Raw genomic sequence first — 24,880 nt, forward strand, 5'->3', positions numbered from 1 at the left:
AGGGGGCAATGGGGCTGGATGTTATACACCCGGGGGCAATGAGGCCGGATGTTATACACCAGGGGAAATAGGGCCGGATGTTATACACCAGGGGGCAATGAGACCGGATGTTATACGCCAGGGGGCAATGGGGCTGGATGTTATACACCAGGGAAAATGGGGCCGGATGTTATACACCAGGGGAAATAGGGCCGGATGTTATACACCAGGGGAAATGGGGCCGGATGTTATACACCAGGGGAAATGGGGCTGGATATTATACACCAGGGGAAATGGGGCCAGATGTTATACACCAGGGGAAATGGGGCCAGATGTCATACACCAGGGGAAATAGGGCCGGATGTTATACACCAGGGGAAATAGGGCCGGATGTTATACACCAGGGGGCAATGAGGCCGGATGTTCTACACCAGAGGAAATAGGGCCGGATGTTATACACCAGGGGGCAATGAGGCCGGATGTTATACACCAGGGGGCAATGGGGCTGGATGTTATACAGCAGGGGAAATAGGGCCGGATGTTATACACCAGGGGCAATGGGACCGGATGTTATACACCAGGGGGCAATGAGGCCGGATGTTATACACAAGGGGGAAATGGGGCCGGATGTTATACACCAGGAGAAATGGGGCCGGATGTTATACACCAGGGGCAATGGGGCCGGATGTTATACACCAGGGGAAATGGGGCCAGATGTTATACACCAGGGGAAATGGGGCCAGATGTTATACACCAGGGGAAATAGGGCCGGATGTTATACACCAGGGGAAATAGGGCCGGATGTTATACACCAGGGGGCAATGAGGCCGGATGTTCTACACCAGAGGAAATAGGGCCGGATGTTATACACCAGGGGGCAATGAGGCCGGATGTTATACACCAGGGGGCAATGGGGCTGGATGTTATACACCAGGGGAAATAGGGCCGGATGTTATACACCAGGGGCAATGGGACCGGATGTTATACACCAGGGGGCAATGAGGCCGGATGTTATACACAAGGGGGAAATGGGGCCGGATGTTATACACCAGGAGAAATGGGGCCGGATGTTATACACCAGGGGCAATGGGGCCGGATGTTATACACCAGGGGAAATGGGGCCAGATGTTATACACCAGGGGAAATGGGGCCAGATGTTATACACCAGGGGGCAATGAGGCCGGATGTTATACACAAGGGGGAAATGGGGCCGGATGTTATACACCAGAGGGTAATGGGGCCGGATGTTATACACCAGGGGCAATGAGGCCGGATGTTATACACCAGGGGGCAACGAGGCCAGATGATATACACCAGGGGAAATTGGGCCGGATGTTATACACCAGGGGGCAATAGGGCCGGATGTTATACACAAGGGGGCAATGAGGCCGGATGTTATATACCAGGGGAAATAGGGTCGGATGTTATACACCAGGGGGCAATGAGGCAGGATGTTATACACCAGGGGGCAATGAGGCCGGATGATATTCACCAGGGGGCAATGGGGCCGGATGTTAGACACCAGGGTCAATGGGGCCGGATGTTATACACATGGGGGCAATGGGGCCGGATGTCATACACCAGGGGGTAATAGGGCCGGATGTTAGACACCAGGGAGCAATGGGGCCGGATGTTAGACACCGGAGGCAATGAGGCCAGATTTTATTCAGTAGGGGGCAATGGGGCCGGATGTTATTCACCAGAGGGCAATGGGGCTGGATGTTATACACCAATGGAAATGAGGCTGGATATTAAACACCAGGGGGAAATGAGGCCGGATATTATACACCAGGGGGCAATGAGGTTGGATCTTATACACCAGGGGCAATGAGGCCGGATGTTATATACCAGGGGAAATGGGGCCGGATGTTATACACCAGGGGGCAATGGGGCTGGATGTTATACACCAGGGGGCAATGGGGCCGGATGTTATACACCAGGGGAAATGGGGCCAGATGTTATACACCAGGGGAAATGGGGCCGGATGTTATACACCAGGGGGCAATGAGGCCGGATGTTATACACAAGGGGGAAATGGGGCCGGATGTTATACACCAGAGGGCAATGGGGCTGGATGTTATACACCAGGGGAAATAAGGCTGGATGTTATACACCAGGGGGCAATGAGGCCAGATGTTATACACCAGGGGAAATGGGGCCAGATGTTATACACCAGGGGAAATGGGGCCGGATGTTATACACCAGGGGAAAAAGGGCCGGATGTTATACACCAGGGGGCAATGAGGCTGGATGTTATACACCAGGGGGCAATGGGGCCGGATGTTATACACCAGGGGAAATGGGGCCAGATGTCATACACCAGGCGAAATGGGGCCAGATGTTATACACCAGGGGAAATGGGGCCGGATGTTATACACCAGGGGGCAATGGGGCCGGATGTTATACACCAGGGGAAATGGTGCCGGATGTTATACACCAGGGGGCAATGAGGCAGGATGTTATACACCAGGGGGCAATGAGGCCGGATGATATTCACCAGGGGGCAATGGGGCCGGATGTTAGACACCAGGGGGCAATGGGGCCGGATGTTATACACATGGGGGCAATGGGGCCAGATGTCATACACCAGGGGGTAATAGGGCCGGATGTTAGACACCAGGGAGCAATGGGGCCGGATGTTAGACACCGGAGGCAATGAGGCCAGATTTTATTCAGTAGGGGGCAATGTGGCCGGATGTTATTCACCAGAGGGCAATGGGGCTGGATGTTATACACCAATGGAAATGAGGCTGGATATTAAACACCAGGGGGAAATGAGGCCGGATATTATACACCAGGGGGCAATGAGGTTGGATCTTATACACCAGGGGGCAATGAGGCTGGATGTTATACACCAGAAGGCAATGAGATTGGATGTTATACACCAGGGAGCAATGGGGCCTGATGTTATTCAACAGGGGACAATGAGGCCGGATGTTATACATCGGCGGGCAATGGGGCAGGATGTTATACACCAGGGGCAATGGGGCCGGATGTTATACACCAGGGGGCAATGAGGCCAGATGTTATACACCAGGGGGCAATGAGGCCAGATGTTATACACCAGGGGGCAATGAGGCCAGATGCTATACACCAGGGGGCAATGAGGCCGCATGTTATACACCAGGGGGCAATGAGGCCGAATGTTATACACGGGGGGGGGGCAATGAGGTCAGAAGTTATACACCAGGGGGCAATGGGGCTGGATGTTATACACCAGGGGGCAATGAGGCCGCATGTTATACACCATGGGGCAATGAGGCCGGATGTTATACACGGGGGGGGGCAATGAGGTCAGATGTTATACACCAGGGGGCAATGAGGCCGCATGTTATACACCAGGGGGCAATGAGGCAGGATGTTATACACGGGGGGGGCGGGCAATGAGGTCAGATGTTATACACCAGGGGGCAATGGGGCTGGATGTTATACACCAGGGGGCAATGAGGTCGGATGTTATACACCAAGGGGCAAGAATGCCGGATGTTATACACCAGGGGACAATGGGGCTGGATGTTATACACTGGGGGCAATGGGGCTGGATGTTATACACCGGGGGCAATGAGGCCGGATGTTATATACCAGGGGGCAATGAGGCCGGATGTTATACACTGGGCAGTCCCATAGACAATGCAGAGCCTCGTTCTCAGGATCGGCAGGTGGGGGATCCTAGCCGCCGTACTATTCTACGGATGGGGGATAACTTTTTTTGGGGGGATGTCAATGAAAAATGTTAATGTAAACAAAGATCTGTTCTGCGTCAGAGTGGAAGCAAAAGTTATATTAGTGATGAGCAGGTCGGGCGCTCGGACGGGCTCAACTCCAGTAATGAGTATAATGGAAGTCAATGCAAACTAACAGGAGGGCTGGGGAGGCAGAAAAATCGCTGAAAAGGATGCAAACAGCACTCAAATGGAATAGGAACAGCATGGGGAAGACGTATCTCTGATTCCCAGGTCACTGCTGGGAACTAAATCAATACAAAAATGAGGTGGGGTCCTCCCTATTTTTTGATAACCAGCCAAGGTAAGGGCTGTCCCACACGTCCAGATAATTCCGGTACCGGAATAAATCGGTACCGGAGTTATCCGTGTCCGTGTGCCTGGGAACTCACGGAGGCCATACGTGCGGCACATGTGTGCCGCCCGTATGGCGAGTGGGTACCACACGGAGCGTGTGGTACCCACTCTGCATGGTGCTGAAGCTGCGATTCATATCTTCCCTGCAGCAGCGTTTGCTGTAGAGAAAATATGAAGAATAGTGTTAAAAATAAAGATTTAGGTGTCCGCCGCCCCCCCACCCCCTGTGCGCCCCCCCCGCTGGTCAGAAAATACTTACCCGCTCCCTCGCTGCTTCCTGGTCTGGCCGCGGCTTCTCCTGCATGCGGTCACGTGGGGCCGATCATTTACAGTCATGAATATGTGGCTCCACCTCCCATAGGGGCGGAGCCGACTATTCATGATTGTAAATGATCGGCCCCACGTGACCGCATACAGTAGGAGGCGCGGCCAGACCAGGAAGGAGCGAGGGAGCGGGTGAGTATTTTCTGACCAGCGGGGGGGCGCACAGGGGGTGGGGGGGCGGCGGACACCTAAATCTTTATTTTTAACACTATTCTTCATATTTTCTCTACAGCAAAAACGCTGCTGCAGAGAGGATATGAATCGCGGCTTCAGCACCATGTGGGGGGGACAGCGCTTACTGTAGCGCTGTCTCCTGCACGCACACGGACCCCAGACAGAGAATGTCCGTGTGAGGTCCGTGTTTTACGCGGACCCATTGACTCTATTGGGTCCGTGTAAAACGTGCGCTCCCACGAACACTGACATGTCTCCGTGTTTGGCACACGGAGACACGGTCCGCAAAAAATCAATGACATCTGAACAGATGCATTGATTTTTATGGGTCTACGTGTGTCAGTGTCTCCGGTACGTGAGGAAACTGTCACCTCACGTACCGGAGCCACTGACGTGTGAAACCGGCCTAAAGCAGACAGCTGATATTATCAGGCTGGAAAGGTCCCTGGTTATAGGGCCCTTCCCAGCCTAAAAATACCAGCCCGCAGCCCCCTCAGAAGTGGCGCATTCATTAGATGTGCCAATTCTGGCACAGCCTTGGGTCTTCCCGATTGCCCGGGTGCGGTGGCATTCAGGGTAATATTTTTTGGAGTTGATGTCATCTGGCATTAAGCCCACAAGTCAGTAATGGAGAGGCGTCTATCAGACACCCCCATTACTAACCCAGTATCCCCCAAAAAACACAGAAAAAAATACTTTATTTGAATAAAGACTCCCCCACTGTCCCTCGCTCACCAATTTATCAAAAATGTTCCCACAAAGCTCCTCCAATGCAGCCCAGGGTCCCCGATGTCTCTGACGTCTGTGAACAGCAGTAAAGTGACCGCTACTCACAGGTGCCGGGTAGTAACAACTCTCATCAGAGCCGCTCACATCCATCCGCCAGTCCATCCATCCCACCTGCCTATCCATCCCACCCGTCTATCCATCCTGCTCGTCTATCCATCCTGCCCGTCCATCCATGTGTCCTGCCCATCCATCCAGCCCGTCCTCCATCCATCCCTCCTGCCGTCCTCCATCCATCCATCCTGCCCGTCCTCCATCCATCCATCCTGCCCGTCCTCCATCCATCCTGTCCGTCCTCCATCCATCCGTCCGTCCTCCATCCTGCCCGTCCATCCATCCATCCTGCTCGTCCATCCATGCATCCTGCCCGTCTATCCATCCATCCTGCCCATCTATCCATCCATCCTGTCCTCCATCCATCCTGCCCATCCTCTATCCATCCTGCCCAACCTTCATCCATCATGCCCATCCATCCTGCCCGTCCTCCATCCATCCTGCTTGTACATCCATCCATCCTGCCCGTCCTCCATCCATCCATCCATCCTGCTCGTCCATCCATCCATCCTGCCCGTCCATCCATCCTGTACATCCATCCTGCCCGTCCTCCATCCATCCATTCTGCCCATCCATCCTGCCGTCCTCCATCCATCCCACCCGTCCATCCATCCATCCTGCCTGTACATCCATCCATCCCACCCGTCCATCCTGCCCATCTATCTATCCATCCTGCCCGTCCATAAATCCAACCCACCTGTCCATCCAGCCTGTACATCCATCCATCCATCCCGTCCTTCATCCATCCCACCTGTCCATCCTGCCCATCTATCCATCCATCCATCCTACCCGTCCATCCATCCATCCTGCCGTCCTCCATCAATCCCACCTGTCTAACCATCTATCCTGCCCATCTATCTATCCATCCAGCCCTTCCTCCATCCATCCATCCATCCTGCCCATCTATCCATCCATCCTGCCGTCCTCCATCCATTCTGCCCATCCTCCATCCATCCTGCCGTCCTCTATCCATCCCACCCGCCCATCCATCCTATCCATCCCACCCGCCCATCCATCCTATCTATCCATCCAGCCCATCTATCCATCCATCCTGCCCGTCCTCCATCCATTCTGCCCATCCTCCATCCAGCCCGTCTATCCATCCATCCTGCTCTCCATCCATCCAGCCCACCCTCCATCCATCCTGCCCATCCTCCATCCATCCAGCCTGTCCTCCATCCATCCATCCTGCCCGTCCTTCATCCATCCTGTCCTCCATCCATCCTGCCCGTCCTCCATCCATCCTGCCAGTTCTCCATCCATCCTGCCCGTCCTCCATCCATCCTGTCCTCCATCCATCCATCCTGCCTGTCCTCCATCCATCCTGCCCGTCCTTCATCCATCCTGCCCGTCCTTCATCCATTCTGCCTGTCCTCCATCCATCCTGCCCATCCTCCATCCTGCTCATCCTCCATCCATCCATCCTGCCCGTCCTCCATCCATCCTGCCAGTCCTCCATCCATCCATCCTGCCCATCCTCCTTCCATCCATCCTGCCCGTCCTCCTTCCATCCATCCTGCCCGTCCTCCATCCATCCATCCTGCCCGTCCTCCATCCATCCATCCTGCCCATCCTCCATCCATCCTGCCCTTCCTCCATCCATCCATCCTGCCCATCCTCCATCCATCCTGCCCGTCCTCCATCCATCCTGCCCGTCCTCCATCCATCCTGCCCGTCCTCCATCCACCCTGCCAGTTCTCCATCCATCCTGCCCGTCCTCCATCCATCCATCCTGCCCGACCTCCATCCATCCTGCCCTTCCTCCATCCATCCATCCTGTCCTCCATCCATCCTGCCTGTCCTCCATCCATCCTGCCCGTCCTCCATCCATCCTGCCCATCCTCCATCCATCCTGCCCGTCCTCCATCCATCCTGCCCGTCCTCCATCCACCCTGCCAGTTCTCCATCCATCCTGCCCGTCCTCCATCCATCCAGCCCGTCCACCATCCATCCTGCCCGTCCTCCATCCATCCTGCCCGCCCTCAATCCATCCTGCCCGTCCTCCATCCATCCTGCCCGTCCTCCATCCATCCTGCCCGTCCTCCATCCATCCTGCCAGTTCTCCATCCATCCTGCCCGTTCTCCATCCATCCTGCCCGTCCTCCATCCATCCTGCCTGTCCTCCATCCATCCATCCTGCCTGTCCTCCATCCATCCATCCTGCCTGTCCTCCATCCATCCTGCCCGTCCTTCATCCATCCTGCCCGTCCTTCATCCATCCTGCCCGTCCTCCATCCATCCTGCCCGTCCTCCATCCATCCTGCCCGTCCTTCATCCATCCTGCCCATCCTCCATCCTGCCCGTCCTCCATCCATCCATCTTGCTCGTCCTCCATCCATCCATCCTGCCCGTCCTCCATCCATCTATCCATCCTGCCGTCCTCTATCCATCCCACCCGCCCATCCATCCTACCCGCCCATCCATCCTATCTATCCATCCAGCCCATCTATCCATCCATCCTGCCCGTCCTCCATCCATTCTGCCCATCCTCCATCCATCCAGCCCGTCTATCCATCCATCCTGCCCGTCCTCCATCCATCCTGCCCATCCTCCATCCATCCAGCCTGTCCTCCATCCATCCTGCCCGTCCTCCATCCATCCATCCTGCCCGTCCTCCATCCATCCTGCCCGTCCTCCATCCATCCTGCCAGTTCTCCATTCATCCTGCCCGTCCTCCATCCATCCTGTCCTCCATCCATCCATCCTGCCTGTCCTCCATCCATCCTGCCCGTCCTTCATCCATCCTGCCCGTCCTTCATCCATTCTGCCTGCCCGTCCTCCTTCCATCCATCCTGCCCGTCCTCCATCCATCCATCCTGCCCGTCCTCCATCCATCCATCCTGCCCATCCTCCATCCATCCTGCCCTTCCTCTATCCATCCATCCTGCCCATCCTCCATCCATCCATCCTGCCCATCCTCCATCCATCCTGCCTGTCCTCCATCCATCCTGCCCATCCTCCATCCATCCTGCCGTCCTCCATCCATCCATCATGCCCATCCTCCATCCATCCTGCCTGTCCTCCATCCATCCATCCTGCCCGTCCTCCATCCATCCTGCCTGTCCTCCATCCATCCTGCCGTCCTCCATCCATCCTGCCTGTCCTCCATCCATCCTGCCCATCCTCCATCCTGCCCGTCCTCCATCCATCCATCTTGCTCATCCTCCATCCATCCATCCTGCCCGTCCTCCATCCATCCTGCCAGTCCTCCATCCATCCATCCTGCCCGTCCTCCTTCCATCCATCCTGCCCGTCCTCCATCCATCCATCCTGCCCGTCCTCCATCCATCCATCCTGCCCATCCTCCATCCATCCTGCCCTTCCTCCATCCATCCATCCTGCCCATCCTCCATCCATCCATCCTGCCTATCCTCCATCCATCCTGCCTGTCCTCCATCCATCCTGCCCGTCCTCCATCCATCCTGCCGTCCTCCATCCATCCATCCTGCCCATCCTCCATCCATCCTGCCTGTCCTCCATCCATCCATCCTGCCCGTCCTCCATCCATCCTGCCTGTCCTCCATCCATCCTGTCCTCCATCCATCCTGCCGTCCTCCATCCATCCTGCCTGTCCTCCATCCATCCTGCCTGTCCTCCATCCATCCTGCCCGTCCTCCATCCATCCATCCTGCCCGTCCTCCATCCATCCATCCAGCCCATCCTCCATCCATCCATCCTGCCCGTCCTCCATCCATCCTGCCCGTCCTCCATCCATCCTGCCGTCCTCCATCCATCCTGCCGTCCTCCATCCATCCTGCCGTCCTCCATCCATCCTGCCCGTCCTCCATCCATCCATCCTGCCCGTCCTCCATCCATCCATCCTGCCCATCCTCCATCCATCCTGCCCTTCCTCCATCCATCCATCCTGCCCATCCTCCATCCATCCATCCTGCCTATCCTCCATCCATCCTGCCTGTCCTCCATCCATCCTGCCCGTCCTCCATCCATCCTGCCGTCCTCCATCCATCCATCCTGCCCATCCTCCATCCATCCTGCCTGTCCTCCATCCATCCATCCTGCCCGTCCTCCATCCATCCTGCCTGTCCTCCATCCATCCTGTCCTCCATCCATCCTGCCGTCCTCCATCCATCCTGCCTGTCCTCCATCCATCCTGCCTGTCCTCCATCCATCCTGCCCGTCCTCCATCCATCCATCCTGCCCGTCCTCCATCCATCCATCCAGCCCATCCTCCATCCATCCATCCTGCCCGTCCTCCATCCATCCTGCCCGTCCTCCATCCATCCTGCCGTCCTCCATCCATCCTGCCGTCCTCCATCCATCCTGCCGTCCTCCATCCATCCTGCCCGTCCTCCATCCATCCATCCTGCCCGTCCTCCATCCATCCATCCTGCCCGTCCTCCATCCATCCATCCTGCCCGTCCTCCATCCATCCATCCTGCCCATCCTCCATCCATCCAGCCCTTCCTCCATCCATCCAGCCCTTCCTCCATCCTGCCCATCTATCCATCCATCCTGCCGTCCTCCATCCTGCCCGTCCTCCATCCATCCTGCCCGTCCTCCATCCATCCTGCCCGTCCATCCATCCATCAATCCTACCCACCCTCCCATCCATCCTGCCCGTCCTCCATCCATCCATTCTGCCCGTCCTCCATCCATCCTGCCCATCCTCCATCCTGCCCGTCCTCCATCCATCCACCCTGCCTGTCCTCCATCCATCCTGTCCTCCATCCATCCAGCCCTTCCTCCATCCTGCCCATCTATCCATCCATCCTGCCATCCTCCATCCTGCCCATCTATCCATCCATCCTGCCGTCCTCCATCCTGCCCATCTATCCATCCATCCTGCCCGTCCTCCATCCATCCTGCCCGTCCATCCATTCTGCCGTCCTCCATCCATCCCACCCGTCCATCCATCCATCCATTCTGCCCGTCCTCCATCCTTGCACACACACACATTCCTCCGTAGCTCTGCGGGGCACAGACAGCTGAGGCCGGAGACGTCACGCTATGATGACCCGGCGCGCTCTCCCGCCATCCATATCTATAAATAGGCGGGGTCACAGCGGGGAGTAGGCGTGGTAGTTGCTGTGGGCGTGCTCTACGTTGAGCGGCCGGCAGATGTCACTGCAGAGGTCGGGGACACGCGGTGTGCCGGGAGATATGACCGGTAATAACGGGGCGGCGGAGCGGCAGCCGGGCGAGGAAGCGGCAGAGGAGAGGGACAGTGCCCCGGACAGCTGCACGGCCAAGGTGGGGGCGGAGGACGGGGCGGGAAACACCGGTCACTGTATATACTGTGTACACTCTGCCCCCCCCCCGGTCACTGTATATACTGTGTATACTCTGCCCCCCCCCCCCGGTCACTGTATATAGCGTGTATACTCTGCCCCCCCCCCGGGTCACTGTATATACTGTGTATACTCTTCTGCCCCCCCCCGGTCACTGTGTATACTATGTATACTCTGCCCCCTTCGGTCACTGTATATACCGTGTATACTCTGCCCCCCCCGGGTCACTGTATATACTGTGTACACTCTGACCCCCCCCCCCGCTCACTGTATATTCCGTGCATACTCTGCCCCCCCCCGGTCACTGTATATACTGTGTATACTCTGCCCCCCCCGGTCACTGTATATACTGTGTATACCCTGCCCCCCCCGGTCACTCTATATACCGTGTATACTCTGCCCCCCCCCCGGGTCACTGTATATACTGTGTATACTCTTCTGCCCCCCCCCCCGGGTCACTGTATATACTATGTATACTCTGCCCCCCCCCGGTCACTGTATATACCGTGTATACTCTGCCCCCCCCCCGGGTCACTGTATATACTGTGTACACTCTGCCCCCCCCCCCCCCCCCCCCCGCTCACTGTATATTCTGTGCATACTCTGCCCCCCCCCCCCCCCCGGTCACTGTATATACTGTGTACACTCTGCCCCCCCCCCCCGGTCACTGTATATACTGTGTACACTCGGCCCCCCCCCCCCGGTCACTGTATATACTGTGTATACTCTGCCCCCCCGGGTCACTGTATATACTGTGTATACTCTGCCCCCCCCCCCCGGGTCACTGTATATACTGTGTATACTCTGCCCCCCCCCCGGGTCACTGTATATACTGTGTATACTCTGCCCCCCCCCCCCCCCCCCGTTCACTGCATATACTGTGTGTACCCTGCCCCCCCGGTCACTGCATATACGTGTATACTCTGCCCCCCCGGTCACTGTATATACTGTGTATACTCTGCCCTCCCCCCCCCGGTCACTATATACTGTGTATACTCTGCCCCCCCCCCCGATCACTGTATATACTGTGTATACTCTGCTCCCCCCGGGTCACTGTATATACCGTGTATACTCTGCCCCCCCCCGGTCACTGTATATACTGTGCATACTCTGCGCGCCCCCCCCCCCCGGTCACTGTATATACTGTGTATACTCTGCCCCCCCCCCCGATCACTGTATATCTGCCCCCCCCCCCCCGATCACTGTATATACTGTGTATACTCTGCTCCCCCCGGGTCACTGTACATACTGTGTATACTCTGCCCCCCCCGGTCACTGTATATACTGTGTATACTCTGCGCCCTCCCGGTCACTGTATATACTGTGTATACTCTGCCCGCCCCGGTCACTGCATATACTGTGTATACCCTGCCCCCCCGGTCACTGTGTATACTCTGCCCCCCTGGTCACTGCCCCCCTGGTCACTGCATATACTATGTATACTCTGCAACCCCCCCCCCCCCCGGTCACTATATACTGTGTATACCTGCTCCTCGTTGCGGCGCCGCTCCATCTTCAGCGTCTTCTGCAGCGCCCACTGCCTGAACGTCAGTGCAGAAGACTCTGAAGATGGAGCGGCGCCGGAACGAGGAGCAGGTGAATATTGAAAGTGCCGGGGGCCTGAGCGACTGAGAGGCGAGTATGTGATTATTATTATTTATTTATTTTTTTTTAAATCAAAGCAAATGGGGCAAGTGACCTTATGGGGCCATAACGTTTGTGCAGCACTATATGGGGCAAGTGTCTGTATGGGGCCATAATCAGCGTTTGTGCTGCACTGTATGGGGCAAGTGTCTGTATGGGGCCATAATCAGCGTTTGTGCTGCACTGTATGGGGCAAGTGTCTGTATGGGGCAATAATCAACGTTTGTGCAGCACTATATGGGGCAAATATCTTTATGGAGCATCTTATGGGGCCATAATCAACATTTGTGCAGCATTATATTGGGCTAATGTGTCTATGGAGCATCTTATGGGGCCATTATTAACCTTTATACAGAATTATATGGGGCATATTTTAAAATGGAGCATCTTATGGGGCCATCATAAACTTTATGGAGCGTTATATGGGGCTCCTGATTCAATATGGATATTTAAAAACATTTAGCCTACTGATGTCTCAATTAATTTTACTTTTATTGGTATCTATTTTTAATTTTGACATTTACCAGTAGCTGCTGCATTTCCCACCCTAGGCTTATACTCGAGTCATTAAGTTTTCCCAGTTTTTTTTTTTTGTGGCAAAATTAGGGGGGTCGGCTTATACTCGAGTATATACGGTAGTTCACTCTGTGACGTATGCAGGCATCCATTTTAAGAAACACAAAGCGTCTCGAGTCTTTTTAAGATCTTCCTTTTGGTTAAGGGCTTCTTCAATCACTAATTTTCTAATACTTTGTTTCCAGAGAAACACCAAGTTTGCAGGCCATTTCTCCATTAAGAGCTGTAAAAGTTGGTTGTGCAAATAACGGTACACTATTCTTCACAACAAGCTCTATGAGCTGTCTTTTAAACACATCTGCGGTTGTTAACTTTGTCACTTACAAAATATCTTGTAACTGATGTTTGACACACACTTTCCTGGCAGGAAGTGCTGGTCTCTGGTTTCTTGGTGCTGCTGTGATCTTTTTCAATCACAGCTTTGTAAACTTCTGGGTGGCAGCATTGTAAATGTCTTTTTAGATTGGAAGCTCTTGAAGGAGGATTTTTCACTGCCTGAGTATGCTGTGATTTTGGCATCACAGCCTATGGTGCATCACAGCCTATGCCGCATCAATAGTAAGATAGAATGTTAAAAATAATAAAAAAATAAAAAATATGGTTATTCTCACCTTCCGACGGCCCCCCCATCTCCTGAGTGGACCTTTGTGACGTCAGTCGCGTGACCGCGACATCATCTTGGGTGATTTGGGCAATGCATCCCTGGGAACGGAAGCCGCCGCGTGCACCACTGAGAGGCGGGAGGACTTCGGGGGCCATCAGAAGGTTAGTATATCCCTGTTTTCCAGGACGTCCCCCTGACAGCACTCTGGAGGACGTCCTCCTCCTCCTTGCAGGGACAGGAAAAACAACACGAGAGGTTAAAAGGTTCCACTCCGCCACCTTTCCTTCAGTGTTTTTTCCTGTCCCTGCATGGAGGGACACACGAGAGTAAGCGCAGAAGCTTACTGAATCCGGAGGGCTCAGGGGGATCGTGCGGCTGGTCCAATATCTTTCCCCCTTGTTGGTAGCCCAGGGCAGAAACTTCCCGGTGGGGAGTCCCTCTGCCCCAGAGACCAGTCGAGCGGACGAGCTCCTGGGTAGAGCCGCTTCCTCCCGGTGGGGAGCTCTCGGCTCGGGCGCCATAGGGGAAAAGAGGCGCTGGCGCCAGGCAGAAGAGGCGCAGGGACCCACGTGTTCCATAAATGAACATGGAGGGGTGGACAGAGCTTCTGGAGTCAGCGGATCAGCATGCGTTCCACTTTCGGAAGTAAGTGTTAAGGGTAGCCGAACATCAGTTCCGGTGACGTCAGCGGCGTACCCCAGTGAGACCCGGACGTCATTTCTGGTGACGACGGCAGCATAACATGTGGGGGAACGTGGAAATAGGCATAATAGCCGAGCGGCGAGCGCTCTGATTTCAGTGCATATTCAACATTCCACAGCGTGAGGCGCAGCAGGCGCCAAATTTGATTAAGCTTGCGCAGGTTGCGGTTACTCAGCCAGACTCACAAGGAGCACTGGAACAGAGGTTCTGCAATGCCGGAGACAAAGGGTGAGTGCAGCGGTGGCTGCTGGGGCCTATTTTTTGCCAGAAGGATTACACATTTACCCACACCTGATTGTCTTTCTACAAAGGATATAGAAGTCAGGAGTGAGGATGTGGGGGTAAGTGCGCATAGCGCAGATGTACCTACACACATGTAGACGCTAAGCAGTACCCATTCTTATATTTAGGATAAGGATGTCCCACAGACACCCCTCCCAATGACCAAAAAGCCAGGCAAGGCCTCGGCGAAGTCTAAGCGGTGCTCCATATGTCATGTAAAGCTGCCAGAAGCATACAAAAAAGATGTTTGCAACTCCTGTATTTCCAAGGTTGTAAGAGAAGAACAACCAACATTCTTATCAGAAATGAGGAGTCTAAGGGTACCGTCTCAGTGGCACTTTGGTCGCTACGACGGCACGATCCGTGACGTTGCAGCGTCGCTTCATTATCGCTCCAGCGTCGTAGACTGCGGTCACACTTCGCAATGCACGACGCTGGAGCGATAATTTCATGACGTATTTGCGATGTAGAAGCCGTTGGTTACTGTGCGCACATCATATACAACCTTTGTTACACGATGCGATCATGCCGCCACAGCGGGACACTAGACGACGAAAGAAAGTTTCAAACGATCTGCTACGATGTACGATTCTCAGCGGGGTCCCTGATCGCAGCAGCGTGTCAGACAGCGATATCGTATGGATATCGCTGGAACGTCACGGATCGTACCGTCGTAGCGACCAAAGTGCCACTGTGAGACAGTACCCTAATTCGGGAGGAGATACAAAGTTCGTTAGCTACTATGACACAATAGTACCCTTCCAGTCCAGGTCCGAGTCGCAAGAGACCGAGAGGGGATCCGGAACAAAGGGATTCGGATATTTCGTCAAATGAAGAATCAGACTTTAAGAGTTCGGATCAGGAGGAAGGAGAGCTGCCTCTAGAAGAAAAGGATCAGGGAAGGAAGTTTCTCTTTCCAGTGGAAGACACGGAAGAATTAGTTCGAGCGGTGAGAAATACGATGCAGATGAAGGAGGAACCGCGTCCAAAATCCAGACAGGACTTGATGTTTGGGGGTCTTACATCTCAAAGACAGACGGCCAGGTCCATGTACTTGTGGATGGGACAGTTAGAGGAACATTTGGTTAATAAGACCCCGGGGGCTGATATAATTTCTTCCCTACCCATTATAAAGTCTGCCACAGCCTTCATGGTGGATACTTCAGCTGAGTCCGTGAGATTTGCAGCCAGAAATAGATCCTTATCTAATGCAACTCGTAGGGCTATATGGCTTAAATCTTGGTCGGGAGATAATGCATCTAAAAATAAATTATGTGCCATTCCCTTTGCAGATTCCAGGGTGTTTGAACAGGCATTAGATGACATTTTAGAGTTCACATCTGATAGTAAAAAAGGTTTTCCTGAGGATAAACCTAAGAAATTTCAGCCCTTTTGGAAAAGACCTCCACCTCGCAAACATCCTGACTATAGAGAGCAGTGGAGATCCTATGCTCAAAACAGAAGGGGAAGAAATTCCCTTTTTGGGTCAAGCTCTAGATCTAGAAGGCAATGACGCCATAGGTATAGGGGGCAGATTCAGTTGTTTTCTGATCAACTGGAGGCGGATCACAAACGCATATGTCCTCAATATAATATCCGAGGGCTACAAAATAGAGCTTATATCTCCCGCGCCACAAAGATGTATCTCACAACAGTTGTGGCAAAAAATTCACCAATGTTCTCAGACCTTCAGAAACTTTTCAGATCTCAAGTCATAGTTCGGGTTCCCTCATCTGAAATAGTTTCAGGTCACTACTCTTCCCTATTCTCAATCCCAAAACCGTCAGGAGAAACACGCACGATAATAAACCTAAAACCTTTAGGGCTTGTTCACACAATCCTTTTTTCACTGCGGATTTTTCAGGTCCTTTTTTGGGAAAATCCGCAGTGAAAACCCGCGGTGCTTTTCACCGCGGATTTGTGTCCTTTTTCTACTGCGGATTCCACTGCGGGTTTCCAACTGCAGTTTCCTATTGGTGCTGTTGGAAACCCGCAGCGGAATCCGCAGAAAGAATTGACATGGTACTTCTTTTTTTTCTGCAGGCAAATCCGCGTGGATTTGCCTGCAAAAAAAAGGATCGTCGGCACAGCGGATTTTGTTTTCCATAGGGTAACATTGTACTGTACCCTGCATGGAAAACTGCTGCGGATCCGCAGCTGCAAATCCGCTGCGGATCCGCAGCAAAAACCGCATCGTGTGAACATAGCCTTAAATGTATGCGTCAAATACAAAAGGTTCAGAATGGAATCAATAAGGTCAACCATCCACCTTATAGACAGAAATTCGGTAATGTGCACTCTCGATCTGAAGAGTGCATATTATCAGGTGCCAATCCACTCAACTTCTCAGGGGCTTCTGAGGTTTTTGGTAAGATTTCCGGATCAGACCTGCCACCTCCAGTTTCAGTGCCTCCCATTTGGCCTTGCCTCAGCTCCAAGGATATTCACAAAGCTGGTGGCAGAGGTAGTGGCATATCTAAGAAACCAAGGAATTACAATAATTCCTTATTTGGACGATTTTCTCCTGGTAGCCCGAGCAGAAGAAACTTTACTCCTACACAGAGATCGAGTCATATCGGTGTTGGAACATCTGGTTTGGGTCGTAAATCGAAAAAAGTCAAACCTAAAACCCGAGTCTCGGAAGATATTCCTGTGTGTTCTTCTGGATCCTACCTCCAGACAATCCTTTCTTCCAAGAGAAAAGCGGGAGACAATAAAGAAGATGATCATAGAGTTCCCGAGGCATCAGGTTACCATAAGATCAGCCATGAAGATCTTAGGAAAGATGACAGCTTGTATCACTTGTGTCAGGTGGGCCCAAGCTCACTCAAGACTATTACAAAATCAAGTTCTCTCGGTATGGGATCGTCGCCAACCATCGATGGACCGAACAATTCAACTATCAACGGCAGTAAGGAGATCATTACGATGGTGGACACAAGACAGCAGCCTAAGAATAGGGGTCAAAATCCATGGTACCCCTTGTGTGACAATCACCTCAGACGCCAGCCAGTGGGGATGGGGAGCACATCTAGAAGGAAGTTTCTTTCAGGGCAGGTGGCCCGAAAACCAGGGCTGTGGAGTCGGTAAGCCACAGTTGCAACTCCGACTCCTGGATTTTATCAGGTTCCGACTCCTTCATAAATGGCCAATTCGTAACATTAAATTTACTGTTGTAAAATATTAACATTGTGCTTATTCAGTTTCTCACCATCATATAAGTAATCAGACCACTTAGAGCAAAAACTATATTTATTAGAACACAATTAGAATATAGCAAATAACTTTTATAAACTTTTCTAAACTCTTGTAAGTAAATATGCAATAAACACTGTTATACAGTTAATAAGAAGAAATCTATAAATTTGTCCTCAGAAAAGTATTGCCTCTGTCAGATCCTCCTTCATGGATGCCCTCAAATCTGATCTAATTATTTTGAGAGCAGAGAACAACCTCTCTGCACTAACTTGGGTTGGTGGCAAAGCAGTAACCACTCGGGCAACATCTCTGACAATGTCAGGATACAGAGGAATCGCTTGTTGCACTGTTATTTTTGATGAAAGGTCAAATTTCTCAATTTCTTTTAGTGCACATGAAAAATTCTGCTGAAATGTACTGGCTGTGTTCTTTGATGGGGATGACTCTTCTTCTATGCGGGAACGCTTTGCACGGTCCTTGTGATCCAAATATTTTTCGAAATTAAATTCTTCATCAGTTGATGAGGGTGAAGATGTGGCAGGACGACCAAATTCTTCTTGTTCCTCCTGACTGTTCTGCAACCCTTTCATCCTTACTGCTATTTCAAACAGAGCTTCTTTTCCTTTAGTTAGCTGTTGATCATCTAGAAGAATCCGATGCATTGGGTCTACATAAACAGCTGCCAAAAGAATGTTATTTTGTAATAGTAGCTCCTCTCTCTCCATTTCATTGATGTAGCAATGTCACTTGCAATTAACCCTCCTCTTTGGGACAGGCGAAACATCAGGTTCTTCCACTCCCTTTAAGAAAATACCTGGAGTTAAGTCCTCTGCTTGTAATTTTTTAGTCACTGTAAATGGGTGCTCTAGCAATTTTTCCAGCGTAGTCACCTGATTCCACTGACTTTCATTTAGCGTCTGTTGAGGGTTAGCCATGTCTACAAAGGTTTTCAGTTCAACCAAGCGCTGAATCATTAAGTACTGCCCCATCGTGTGGCTTGATCAATAATTGCCCCTTTTCCAGCACGTCTCTTCAAAATTGAGTCAACTTTAGGGGTTCTGGCAACAATAGCCAATTTTCTCACCTTGCCAATCAGTGCAGCAGCATGTCCTTCTTGCAGACTGTCTCTTATAGCCAGCTGTAGCGTATGCACAACACAGCGCATGTGATGAATGAAAGAACGTATTGACAGTTTCAACAAGATCATCTAAACTATCATGTTGCTGTTCATCTGAAGCAACTTCAGTTTGCTCCTCAGTTACAATACTGTGTTCCTCTATTTCAAACATTTCTGTGTCTGTGGACCCAGAATGTTCTTCTAGCTGCTGGTCACCATCATAACTCTCATTCATTAGCTTAATAGTACTTATCATATTTGAAGCATTGTCAGTTACGACAGAAAGAACTTGCTCTTTTTTAAGTTCATAGTCTTGCAGAACCTTTTCCACCAAGACCTGGAGAAACTCACTGGTGTGAGGAGCTTTGGTGTCTTTTACTGCCAATGTCTTGGTAACTATTTTATTTTTGTTGTAAACAAATCGGACATTAATGGCAAAATAGTTCACTCTGTGACGTGTGCAGGCATCCATTTTAAGAAACAGAATGCGTCCCTTGAGAGTTTTTTTTTTTTTTTTTTTTTTTAGTTCTTTTTGTTTAAAAGCTTCTTCGATTACTAATTTTCTAATACTCTCTCTCTCCAGAGAAACACCAAGCTTGCGGGCCATTTCCCCATTCAGACACCTAAAAGCTGGTCGTGAAAATAATGAAATAGGCACACTATCCTTTACAACAAGCTCTGTGATCTGTTTTTTAACCCCTTCATGACCCAGCCTATTTTGGCCTTAATGACCTTGCCATTTTTTGCAATTCTGACCAGTGTCCCTTTATGAGGTAATAACTCAGCAACGCTTGAACGGATCCTAGCGATTATGAGAGCGTTTTTTCGTGACATATTGGGCTTCATGTTAGTAGTAAATTTAGGTCGGTAATTTCTGCGTTTATTTGTGAAAAAAAAGCGGAAATTTGGCAAATTTTTAAAAATTTTGCAATTTTCACATTTTGAATTTTTATTCTGTTAAACCAGAGAGTTATGTGACACAAAATATTTAATAAATAACATTTCCCACATGTCTACTTTACATCAGCACAATTTTGGAAACAAAATTTTTTTTTGCTAGGATGTTATAAGGGTTAAAATTTGACCAGTGATTTCTCATTTTCACAACAAAATTTACAAAACCATTTTTTTTTTTTAGGGACCACCTCACATTTGAAGTCAGTTTCAGGGTTCTATATGGCTGAAAATACCCAAAAGTGACACCATTCTAAAAACTGCACCCCTCAAGGTGCTCAAAACCACATTCAAGAAGTTTATTAACCCTTCAGGTGTTTCACAGCAGCAGAAGCAACATGGAAGGAAAAATGAACATTTAACTTTTTAGTCACAAAAATGATCTTTTAGCAACAATTTTGTTATTTTCCCAAGGGTAAAAGGAGAAACTGGACCACAAAAGTTGTTGTCCAATTTGTCCTGAGTACGCTGATACCTCATATGTGGGGGTAAACCATTGATTGGGTGCAGGGCTCGGAAGGGAAGGAGCGCCATTTGACTTTTTGAATGAAAAATTGGCTCCAATCTTTAGCGGACACCATGTTGCATTTGGAGAGCCCCTGTGTGCCTAAACATTGGAGCTCCCTCACAAGGGACCCCATTTTGGAAACTAGACCCCCCCCAAGGAACTTATCTAGATGCATAGTGAGCACTTTAAACCCCAAGGTGCTTCACAGAAGTTTATAATGCAGAGCCGTGAAAATAAAAAATAATTCTTCTTTCCTCAAAAATGATTTTTTAGCCCGGAATTTTTTATTTTTCCAAGGGTACCAGGAGAAATTAGACCCCAAATGTTGGTGTCCAGTTTGTCCTGAGTACGCTAATACCCCATATGTGGGGGTAAACCACTGTTTGGGTGCACGGCAGGGCTCAGAAGGGAAGGCACGCCATTTGGCTTTTTGAATGGAAAATAAGCTCCAATCATTAGCGGACACCATGTCGCGTTTGGAGAGCCCCTGTGTGCTTAAACATTGGAGCTCCCCCACAAGTGACCCCATTTTGGAAACTAGACCTCCCAAGGAACTAATCTAGATGTGTGGTGAGCACTTTGAACCCCCAAGTGCTTCACAGAAGTTTATAACGCAGAGTCTTGAAAATAATAAATATGTTTTCTTTCCTCAAAAATAATTTTTTAGCCCAGAATTTAATTTTCCCAAGGGTTACAGGAGAAATTTGACCCCAAAAGTTGTCAGTTTCTCCTGAGTATGCTGATACCCCATATATGGGGGTAAACCACTGTTTGGGCACATTCCGGGGCTCGGAAGTGAAGTAGTGACGTTTTGAAATGCAGACGTTGATGGAATGCTCTGCAGGCATCTCGTTGCGTTTGCAGAGCCCCTGATGTGCCTAAACAGTAGAAACCCCCCCCCCCACAAGTGACCCCATTTTGAATACTAGACCCCCGAAGGAACTTTTCTAGATGTGTGGTGAGCACTTTGAACCCCCAAGTGCTTCACAGAAGTTTATAACGCAGAGCCGTGAAAATAATAAATAAATTTTCTTTCCTCAAAAATAATTTAGCCCAGAATTTTTTATTTTCCCAAGGGTAACAGGAGAAATTTGACCCCAAAAGTTGTTGTCCAGTTTCTTCTGTGTACGCTGATGCCCCATATGTGAGGGTAAACCACTGTTTGGGCACATGCCGGGGCTCGGAAGGGAGATAGCACCATTTGACTTTTTCAATGCAAGATTGGCTGGAATCAATTGTGGTGCCATGTCGCGTTTGGAGACCCCCTGATGTGCCTAAACAGTGGAAACCCCACAATTCTAACTCAAACACTAACCCCAACACACCCCTAACCTTAATTCCAACCCTAACTCTAAAGGTACCTTCACACGAAACGACTTTACGAGAACGGCAACGATCCGTGACATTGCAGCGTCCTGGATAGCGATATCGTTGTGTTTGACACGCAGCAGCGATCTGGATCCTGCTGTGATATCGCTGGTCGTTGAATAAAGTTCAGAACTTTATTTGGTCGTCAGACCGGCGTGTATCGTCAGGTTTGACACCAAAAGCAACGATACCAGCGATGTTTTACGCTGGTAACCAGGGTAAATATCGGGTTACTAAGCGCAGGGCCGCGCTTAGTAACCCGATGTTTACCCTGGTTACCAGCGTAAAAGTAAAAAAAACAAACCGTACATACTCACCTGTGCGTCCCCTGCCGTCCGCTTCCTGCTCTGACTGAGCGCCGGCCCTAAAGTGAAAGTAAAAGCACAGCGGTGACGTCACCGCTCTGCTGTTAGGGCCGGCGCTCACACAGTACAGGAAACGGACGCCGGGGGACGCGCAGGTGAGCATGTACTGTTTGTTATTTTTACTTTTACGCTGGTAACCAGGGTAAACATCGGGTTACTAAGCGCGGCCCTGCGCTTAGCAACCCGATGTTTACCCTGGTTACCCGGGGACCTCGGCATCGTTGGTCGCTGGAGAGCGGTCTGTGTGACAGCTCTCCAGCGACCAAACAGTGACGCTGCAGCGATCGGCATCGTTGTCGCTATCGCTGCAGCGTCGCTTCGTGTGAAGGTACCTTAATTCCAACCCTAACCCTAATGCTATGTGCCCACGTTGCGGATTTGTGTGCAGATTTTTCAGCACCGTTTTTGAAAAATCTGCAGGTAAAACGCACTGCGCTTTACCTACGGATTTACCGCGGATTCCTATTATGGAGCAGGTGTAAAACGCTGCGGAATCCGCACAAAGAATTGACATGCTGCGGAAAATACAACGCAGCGTTTCTGCGCTGTATTTTCCGCACCATGGGCACAGCGGATTTGGTTTTCCATAGGTTTACGTGGTACTGTAAACGTGATGGAAAACTGCTACCAATCCACAGCGACCAATCCGCTGCGGATCCGCAGCCAAATCCGCACCGTGTGCACATAGCCTAATTCTAACCCTAAGTGCAACCCTATCCCTACCCCTAACCCTAATGGAAAAACAAAAATAAATATTTCTGTATTTTATTACTGTCCCTACCTATGGGGGTGATAAAGGGGGGGTTTATTTACTATTTTTTTTATTTTGATCGCTGTGATAGAACCTGTCACAGCGATCAAAATGTACAGGGAACGAATCTGCCGGCCGGCAGATTCGGCGGGCGCACTGCGCATGCGCCCGCCATTTTCCAAGATGGCGGCGCCCATGGGAGAAGACGGAGGACACCGGGACTAGGTAAGTATGGGGGGGGTGCAATCGGACAGCGGGGGGGCGGAGGGGAGGATGGGGGAGGGGCGGAGGGGAGAGGAAGGCGCTTAGGACAGGACGGAGGGGTAAGGAACACTGACGGCAGCTGCAGATTGCCGCCGCCAGTCGGTGGGGGGGCCAGATCGGGGTCTCCAGCCATGGCCGATGCTATTGCAGCATCGGCCATGGCTGGATTGTAATATTTCACCAATTTTCATAGGTGAATTATTACAGATTGCTCTGATTGGCTGTTTCACTTTCAACAGCCAATCAGAGTGATTGTAGCCACGGGGGGGCGAAGCCACCCCCCCTGGGCTGTAGCACCACTCCCTGCATGTCGAATGAAATTGGAGTTAACCCCTTTCACCCGGCCTGCAGGGACGCGATCCGGCCATGACGTATATGCTGCGTCACAGGTCGGATTGGCGCTGGTTTTCATGACGCATACGGTGCGTCAAAGGTCAGGAAGGGGTCAAATGTATCTGTCATTGTCACAGTAACTTTGTCACTGACAAAATATCTTGCAACTGATGGCTGCAAAGTTCTCTGCTACTTTGTTTGGCTGGAAGAGCTGGGCACTGGTTCATTGGTTTGGATGCAGTCTTTCTCATCCACTGCTTTCAGTACTTCTGGATGAAAGCGCTGTAAATGTCTCTTTAGATTAGAAGCTCTGGTAGGAGCATTTTTCTTTGCCTGAATATTCACTGATCTTGGCTTCACAGCATTTGTTTTCGTCTGGATCATTTGTCATACACTGACAGACATAATGTTTTCTATGAGTGATGGTGAAATGTTCAAATACAGCTGATTTAATGTGACGCTTCTTTGACATTCTCAGGTTTTTAATTCTGCATTCACAGTCCAAATGACAATTGTTTTTCCTAAAAACAATTGTACAAAATTATTGCTAGGTCGTACAACTGATATAGTGGTTAGTAATACTGTTATTCCTCATGTACTCAGTTAACTGATGCAAAGTTTGTTGAAACGATAATACTTCTTACAGTCTTCCTCTTCTGAGTAGCAGCTGTGAGATGCTTTGAAGATGCACACCTAGTAAACATCTAGTCTAGAGGAGGAGCTTTACTACTAAGAATTTGCAACACATTTTCACTTTCAGTTTCATACATTGTAAGTAGGGGGGTTGGGGCAGCATGAGGTTAACCAAGTATAAGATTAGATAAGGGCAGTGGACAACAGTGACACACAAGAAGTAAGAAATGTCTCTTATCTCCAGCAGAACTGCTTATCACTGTTGTTCATAGTTTTATAGAACATATATATTTGAGTAACATTTATAAAATTCATATGAAAGTTCAATTATGAAATATTAATAAAAAAATTTTTCTAAAGCTGGAGTCGGTACATTTCTTCCGACTCCAACCAAAACTAACTCCGACTACACGACTCCGACTCCACAGCCCTGCCGAAAACATCAGTCACAAGTCATCAAATTACAGAGAACTTTACGCGGTTTGGGAGACCCTAAGAAGAAATCGTTCTCGCCTTAAAAACAAGCATGTGAAGATTCTAACAGACAATATGACGGCAGTATCCTTCCTGAAACACCAGGGAGGTCCCAGGCACAAACCACTTCAGGAGTTAGCACAGAAGATATTTGTTTGGGTGCAGAACTCAGTTCTGTCAATCACAGTACACTTAGAAGGGTCTCAGAATATCCTGGCCGACTACCTGAGCAGGAGGAAAGTCTGTCCAACAGAATGGGAACTGAATCAAGAAGTTTTCCAACTATTATGCCACCGTTGGGGAACTCCCAAGATAGATTTATTTGCCACAAGAAAAAATTCGAAGGTGCCCAGATTCTATTCTCTCAACCCTTCGGACATGCCAGAAGCAGTCGACGCCTTAAGCCAGACATGGGACGAACCAGTCCCTTACGCATTTCCTCCATTGGCACTCATTCCGATT

At 50.7% G+C, this 24,880-nt stretch overlaps 2 protein-coding genes across 8 annotated transcripts in view; one reads left to right on the forward strand and one right to left on the reverse strand.

Moving 5' to 3' along the window:
- HTR3B (5-hydroxytryptamine receptor 3B) overlaps window positions 1–24,880 on the reverse strand; it is a 76,566-nt gene that overhangs the window by 47,622 nt on the left and 4,064 nt on the right. The gene's annotated exons all lie outside the window — the stretch shown is intronic.
- Window positions 10,413–24,880, forward strand: part of USP28 (ubiquitin specific peptidase 28) — a 54,560-nt gene continuing 40,092 nt past the window's right edge. For 2 of the 7 annotated variants that reach the window (XR_013213186.1, XM_077249961.1), the window contains exon 1: window positions 10,414–10,607. Coding sequence is in view for 3 of the 7 variants with exons in the window: in XM_077249961.1 (XP_077106076.1) it covers window positions 10,476–10,607 (132 nt within the window). In the remaining 4 variants the exon portion in view is untranslated. Of the gene's footprint in view, window positions 10,608–24,880 lie in introns of all 7 variants that reach the window. The other 5 variants (XR_013213187.1, XM_077249964.1, XM_077249962.1 and 2 more) reach the window with 4 other exon arrangements.

This window comes from Ranitomeya variabilis, chromosome 4 (genome assembly GCF_051348905.1).
Source record: "Ranitomeya variabilis isolate aRanVar5 chromosome 4, aRanVar5.hap1, whole genome shotgun sequence".
In the NCBI taxonomy this organism is placed as follows: Eukaryota; Metazoa; Chordata; class Amphibia; order Anura; family Dendrobatidae; genus Ranitomeya; species Ranitomeya variabilis.